The following is a 7,275-nucleotide window of genomic DNA, read 5'->3' as shown; positions in this document are numbered from 1 at the left end:
TTTTAAAACTACAAAATAGTAAACACAAAGTTTGTGTATAATTTATTCTTAACCCATATATTTAACATAATTTATTCTATATTATGTGATCTTGCGTATATAAATTTTTTTTATTAATTAAGTCAATTATACTTACATATAGTTTAAGACAAAATATTTATTTCATTAAGTCAAGTGTAATGACTTCCCAAAGTATATTAATCATAGTTTTTCTTTAAAATTTAATCCATATTTAAAAAAAAAAATTAAAGATTACACGTTAGACGATAATAATAGTTTCTAGAAAACATGAAATGTTTGCAATTCAATAAATTTCGAATAGATAAATATTAAATGTCAATTTTGTATGCCTTTAAACATACAAATAATATAATAGAAGATAAATATAATAATCGTGAATTAAAAAAAAAATTGTTTTGTTTATGGATATTTCAAGTTAGAAGTACATGTCCTAAACTTTTAACCATAAAAGTCACAACGTATTTTTTTCTAATGAAAAATGTTTAAATTTTTTTATACAATCCTATATCCCTAATGATCTATATACAAAATGAACGAGAAGTGCTATAACTGTTAGTGGTGGGTAAAAGAATAATGTTAGTTGTGTATCCAGATAAGAACCAATTACGTATTATTACTTAAGATTGATGTGAAAATGTTATAAAAATATTATGCACATAACATTTCTAAAAAATAATAAGAGGCTTTTTTTTTTAGTAGAAGAAGAGTATTTACTTACAAGATCTAAGATTTATAATTCATGTACTTTTCGAAACATATACTATATATATATATATATATTTGAATATTAAAATAATTAAAAAATGAGACATTTTTACTTTTGCAACATTACTTTGAAGGAAGTTTTGCAATAATTTAAATAAACAAAAATACAAAAGGGGTTATTAAATAAAATCTACACATTCCTTAAATTTCCTTATTAAACTAAAGGAGGAGAGTAAAACTTTACCCCCCTTTTACCGCTAATCTCCACCTCTCCCTCTCGAACTATGTACTTATCAAAAAGTTTAAATATAATATAATAATAATAATAATAATAATAATAATAATAATAATAATAATAAAGCATTATTATTAGCAAAATAGAAGGTGTCTTAAATTCTTAATAAAACGGTATATGTGTATATATTCTTGGAATTTTCAAAATGATGGGGACAAAAATAGGCATATAGCATTGAGGGAAACTTTTGGAATTTTATTCCTGAGAATTTTCTAAATTTACTGTTGAGACAAGTTTTTTGAAATATGAATAGTTTTGAGAATTTTTTAAGATCCGAGAAACTGACAAAATTAAACATAAAGTGGTTTCATTTAAATATTGGACCATTTAAAAAATATCATCCTCCCACTCTCTTTATTTCTTAAAAAAAAAAAAAAAAAAAAAGTCAAACACAAAAACTTACCCTCTAAGTTTTACCACTTTTCATTTTAATTTTCTAAGTTTAGTTTTTATTATTTCAGTCCTCTAAATTTCATTTTTTTTTAATTAAGTTATTTGTGGTGAATAATCCATTAGCTTCTGTTGTTATCTTTTATCAATTATTTAATTTATTATTTATTTATTAATTTTAAGAAAATGTTAATTAAAAAAAAAAACCTGAAATTGGATTAATTGACTTCGTATTTGGTCCTTGGAGATTAAAATTGAAAGAACAAAATTGAATCCCTATAGTGAGAGACTGAGAGGGAGAAAGAATGGAAAAAAGAGAAAGAGAAAATAGCCTGGTCTAACACAGCAAGAGTTAGATCTAGGCAACTACAAAACATGCAAGCTTTCTTGAAACTTGAGAGTAAACAAGAAATTTAAATTACAATCACATATCATCATATTGCACAAATCATTAACCAAGCAATTGAAGGAGGAAAATCAACAATCAAATTGACCGCGTTCCCAATAGCTCCACTTGAAATAAAATGTCAAATCTTCACTTCTAATGCCTAAAAGATATATACATAGATACCACCTCACCATGAGAAAATTGCTACGTGAATCTGATGCCTAAGATACCGACTCTACTACTACTAAATGAATTGAGAAAGCCACTTGAAACCATCTAGATATTGCTTGGAATAGTATGATTCAGCCACAAAAACCTCAAGGGGATGGACATTTGCTGCCAGTTTTACATTTGGTCCATTTGGATACAATTTATTGTTGCTTATTGTTGCTGAAAACTAATTGTTGCTAAAAACAATGTAGCAAAATAATTTTTAAATATATAAATAGTACTGGTGGGACCCATTTTTAATGTTTTTTAATTAGTGAACAGTATTGCTACAATGCGTAAATAGTGTGCTACAGTACATGAACAGTAATAATTGTCTCCAGCACAGTAATTTTACTGTTCATGCATTAAAAAAAAAAAAAATTTCCGAAACGTGAATTCTAAAAACACAACGCAACTTTTAATGTTATCCAAACCGGCTTATTACCCTTCCCGGTGGTGACATTGGTCAGGTGGAGCAAGGAACAACAGTCATTTTTTGAGCAAGTAGATACATCTCTTGTTGCACCCAAAATAAGACGCCCTTTCTTCATCTAATTTCTAGTTTTTTTTTTTTTTTTTTAAATTAACGTTTTCTTAAAATTAAAAATAATAACTTTTAATTTTAATTTTAACAACAATAGCTAACAGATGGTTAACAGATGACTTAATTAAGAAAAAAAAAATCTTAGAAGACTAAAATGATGAAATCCAAATTAGAGGACTGAAATGAAAAATTGTAAAATTAGATGGTGAATTTTGTATTTTGGCCAAAAAAAATTTTATTAGCTAAATAAAAGGCAATATTAGGTATTTAATATTATAAATTGTTATTAAAATGTCTTTTTTATATGGATGTATCACTAACATCATTTTTGTTTTGTATCAATTAAAACAAGTAATATCAATCATGGTAAAAAAATAAAAATTCCAAATAAAAATTATGAAAGTTTTTTTTAACTCTAGATCAATTTTTTGAACAACAAATTAAGTAATACTACATCTATAATAATTTCAAAATAAGTTCTAGATCTCAATTGTTATTAATAAGTAAAAAAATAATATCAATGATAAGTTCAAATTAAAATCAATAATAACTCATCACTTATATTCTCTTGTGAAAATATTGCGATCTTAACATTACTCATAAAATAAAAAAAAAAAAAAAAAAAGAAGTCATTTGATATTTGCAATACACGTTAATGGTTGTTGCATGCATTATTTGCATGATCGGTCAAGTACGCATGGCAGTGACGTCATGTGAATATACCAATTCCTCTTTCTTTTTGTGCCCCACTGGAAAAGCATCAAACCACTTTTAAATAAAATATTTACCATCCCCAAATCTTCCAATAGAAAAGAAATATAATCTTTTCCTCCTCCTCCTCTTCTTCTTCTTCTTCTCCTCTCTCTCTCTCTCTCTCTCTCTCTCTCTCTCTCTCTCTCTCTCCTTTTGTAATTAATTAATTTTTGAATAAATTATAATTTTAATTTATACTTTAGAGCTTGTCTTAAAACTAAAGCAAAATCCTTTGTTGTCATAAGTTTTGATTCTTTAGAATTAAATCTTACAGTTTCAACAATATCTCAAAGCTATTAATATCAACAACAACAAAAAGAGTAAAATAAAATGATGCCACGCGACTTGGATTAAATAATGTTCATGTAAATATTAATCATATGTATTGAAATAATTACTTGGGACTGTTTTATTTAAATATTTTCTATTAATAATGTCACTCTAACAAGATGCCAAGTTTTTATTGTATCGCATATGATTCACGTGTTTACTTATATTCCTTTTCGGAGAAACAATTCTACGTTCACACAAACTTTCGTCACAATAACAAGAAGCCAAGTTTTTATTGGTAGAGAAAGTGATTTTGAAGGTGCATTCAGATTAACGCAGTAAATACTTATCCATTCGATCAATACTTTTTGTGAAAAGGCTCCCGACACCAGACAGATGACTTGCACCGTTGCGCACACTTCACTTGACTGTCTTTTCTTTTCTTTACTTTTCCTTCTTTCACATGCACCCAGACCAGGTATAAATATACAGGGAAGGTACACACCTCTCTCCAAACTCCACCCTGATCCCTTTTTGTTAATGTTACGTGCAAAAATGGAGTATAAATGTTCTGTAATCTTGACAAAGGCATTGATATTATCTGTGCTTGTTAATTGTGTCCACTCTGCCGCTGCAGCTGCGTGTTATAAGTGTAATACGCCGCCGTGTGTTATGTGTAATACTCCGTGCCCACGACGTGCATATAGTCGAATGGGCTGTACTAACTGCAACAAAGGATGCTGTGCTGGGGTCATTAATGACAATTTCCAGAACGACCAGTTTAAGAATAATAGCTGTTATGACTGCCGCACCGCTAAAAATCGATGCTGTGATGGGGTCATTAATGACTATTTCCAGAACGACCAGTTTGAGAACTTGTTCTCAAACCGGGACTCCCTTGAGGCCCATGCAAAGGGCTTTTGGGACTACCACTCTTTTATCGCTGCCTCTGCTCACTACCAGCCCTACGGCTTTGGTACTACCTACATCAACTCCACCTTCTTTGGAACCAAAGAAGTCGCAGCTTTTCTTGCCCATGTTGGCACCAGAACCTCCTGTGAGTACTTCATAGTTTCTGTCTAGGGAAATTTAAATTTAAGTTTATGTGTGTGTGAGAGGAAGGACTTCTTTCTTGTCTGGTTTTGATTTCATATGTGAGGGTTTAAATTTTGTTGACGTTTGATCATACTGTGTTTGAACTTTGAAGACTCATTTTATTGCAGTTCTATGGACTGATTGGATTGGATCTTTTTCAATTTGAATAAATCTTAAGATATGATTAAATCTCTTTTTACTAATTATCCTATTGAAGAATTGTTTGCGTAATTAAAATTAAAAATGAGCTATGGTCAATGACCCTTTGTTCGCTCACTTGCTGTACAAAGTAAAACTGGATGATACTTTTTTTCAGGTGGAAATAAAGTGGCCAGTAAGGAGCCATTAGAATGGGGTTTATGCTATAATAAGGAAATGAATTCCAACTCAAATACTTATTGTGATGAGCATGACAAAAACATTTATCCCTGTGCTCCTGGAGTTGCATACTATGGCCGGGGTGCTTTGCCTATTTATTGGTATGTATCTTTTCTATAACGCTAACAGTCTTTATATTTATGCATTTGAATTATTTTCTCGTCTTATATTATTCAATTTAATCTCAAGTTGAAATTTCTATAGAATTTTTATGTTTAGTAGTTAATAAAACATCAAAATGAGTACCTTTTCTAGCATAATTCAAATAAGAGTACATAAGTCATGCATTCTTCAAATGAAATTCAAGTAATTAAGTATTGAAAAAAGAAATGTGCAGCCTACTTTTTATATTACCCTAATATTTGTATGTATCTTTTGTTTCCTATCAGAGAAGATTTTATTATTGATCAATTCATTGTTGCATGCCACAATCCAAACTTTCTTTATTGATGCTTTTAATAGGAACTACAATTATGGAGAAGCCAGTAAAGATCTAAAGGTGGATTTGTTGAACCATCCAGAATACATTGAACAAAATGCTACCCTTAGCTTCCAAGTTGCAATTTGGAGGTGGATGACACCAATTATGGAGCATCAACCTTCAGCACATGATGTCTTTACTGGCTACTGGAAACCCACAAAGAATGACTCTCTCGCCAAGCGAGTTTCTGGTTTTGGAGCTACCATAAATGTGCTTTATGGAGACCTTGTTTGTGGTCAAGGTGATAATGAGTTCATGAACAACATCATATCCCATTACCTATATTACCTTGATCTTATGGGTGTTGGTCGTGAAGAAGCAGGGCCTCATGAAGTGCTCAGTTGTGCTGAGCAAGTTGCTTTCAATCCAACCCCTTCCTCGTCTCCTTGATCTTTCTTTAACTAATCCTTTTCTTTATAAAGTAATGCATTAATATGGTTCTACGAACATATATACTAAGTAACCGAAGGAAAAGTTCAAACATGAAGGAGTAAGAGCTTTTATAATCTGCTTGTATGTTTTTGTGTGAAGCTAAACTTGCTTAGACAATAAAAGTTTGTATGGATTGGCAGCTGCCTTTTGCTAGTGTTATTTAACCTTTGAAATATTTTTGTTTTGGTTATTGTTATTGTGTAATTATTTAGAGTGGATTGTATAATATGTATGTTATTAGTAAAATCTTGGAATGTATCCCTCTTTTTTGCCTCCTTTGTTTATATCAAGCATAACGTACAAAAAATGAGCATTTATGTTGGTCTATAACTGTAACATACTTGAGGGCTTTTTTTATTTTATTTTTTATTTTTTATTTTTTTTTGAGGGTCTTAAGTGATAAGTCAATGTTAGTGAGATATTTTATAGTGTCACGTGTCTTTGGTTCAAATCTCAGTTCTAGTAAAGTCATAAATTATTTTTCTAGGGGTTCAACCTAAAATTATCAATAATTTTCAAATCCACAAAATAGTACACACAATTTGTGTATAATTCATTCTTTGCCCATTTATTTGACATAGTTTATTATATACATTATGTTCTTGTGTATATATATATATATATATATAAAATAGATAGTTACATATAATTTAAGAAAAAATATTTTCTTTCATTAAGTCAAGTCTAATGAATTCCCAAAGTGTATTAATCATAGTTAATTTTCTTTAAAATTTAATCCATATTTTCTTTTGTTAAATGAATTAAATATTACTCATTAGACTATAATAATAGTTTCTAGAAAACTGGAAATGTATGCAAATCAATTAGTTTTGAATAGATTAAATGTCAATTTTGTATATATGCCCTAAAACATACAATATAATATATTAGAAGATAAATATAATAATAATTTATGAAATTTTCTTCTTTCGTTTATAGATATTACAAAGTAGAAGCACATGTCCTAAATTTTTATCCATAAAAGCCACAACATATTTTCTTCTAGTGAAAAGATTTTTAATTTTTTTTATACAATCCTATATCCCTAATTCTATATATACAGAATGAATGAGAAATGTTACATTCACAATATTTTCTTAAGTGACAAAGTGTTAGTAGTGGGTAAAAAAGTTATGTCAATGGTATATCCAAATGAGAACCAGTAACATATTGCCACCTAAGATTGGTGTGAAAAATATTGTGAAAGTATTATGAACATAACATTTTTCAATATGAATAAAAGTTTGAAGAATAGCATTTACTTACAAGATTTAAGATTTATTGAGTAATTTAACCAACAAAATTGAATATTA

The 7,275-nt window shown here is 29.0% G+C and overlaps 1 protein-coding gene across 1 annotated transcript; it reads left to right on the top strand.

The window, feature by feature from the left end:
- The first annotated feature begins 4,143 nt into the window (after window positions 1-4,143).
- LOC112006439 (chitinase-like protein 2) lies at window positions 4,144-6,185 on the top strand. The gene is made up of 3 exons (XM_024038705.2): window positions 4,144-4,633; window positions 4,988-5,150; window positions 5,512-6,185. Exons 1-3 carry the CDS (start codon window positions 4,249-4,251, stop codon window positions 5,918-5,920), a joined length of 957 nt encoding a protein of 318 aa, XP_023894473.2. The 5' UTR covers window positions 4,144-4,248; the 3' UTR covers window positions 5,921-6,185.
- The last annotated feature ends 1,090 nt before the right edge of the window (window positions 6,186-7,275 follow it).

The sequence above is a fragment of the Quercus suber genome, unplaced genomic scaffold, assembly GCF_002906115.3.
Source record: "Quercus suber isolate HL8 unplaced genomic scaffold, Cork oak 2.0 scaffold_171, whole genome shotgun sequence".
NCBI lineage: Eukaryota > Viridiplantae > Streptophyta > Magnoliopsida > Fagales > Fagaceae > Quercus > Quercus suber.
This window is presented reverse-complemented; position numbering and strand designations above follow the sequence as displayed.

Bases quoted from the DNA above. Each gene is read 5' to 3' on its own strand.
- LOC112006439 (XM_024038705.2), top strand. From the start codon at position 4,249: ATGTGTAATACTCCGTGCCCACGACGTGCATATAGTCGAATGGGCTGT. The intron at 4,634-4,987 runs GTGAGTACTTCA...ACTTTTTTTCAG, and splicing joins TGTTGGCACCAGAACCTCCT to GTGGAAATAAAGTGGCCAGT. The intron at 5,151-5,511 runs GTATGTATCTTT...TGCTTTTAATAG, and splicing joins GGTGCTTTGCCTATTTATTG to GAACTACAATTATGGAGAAG.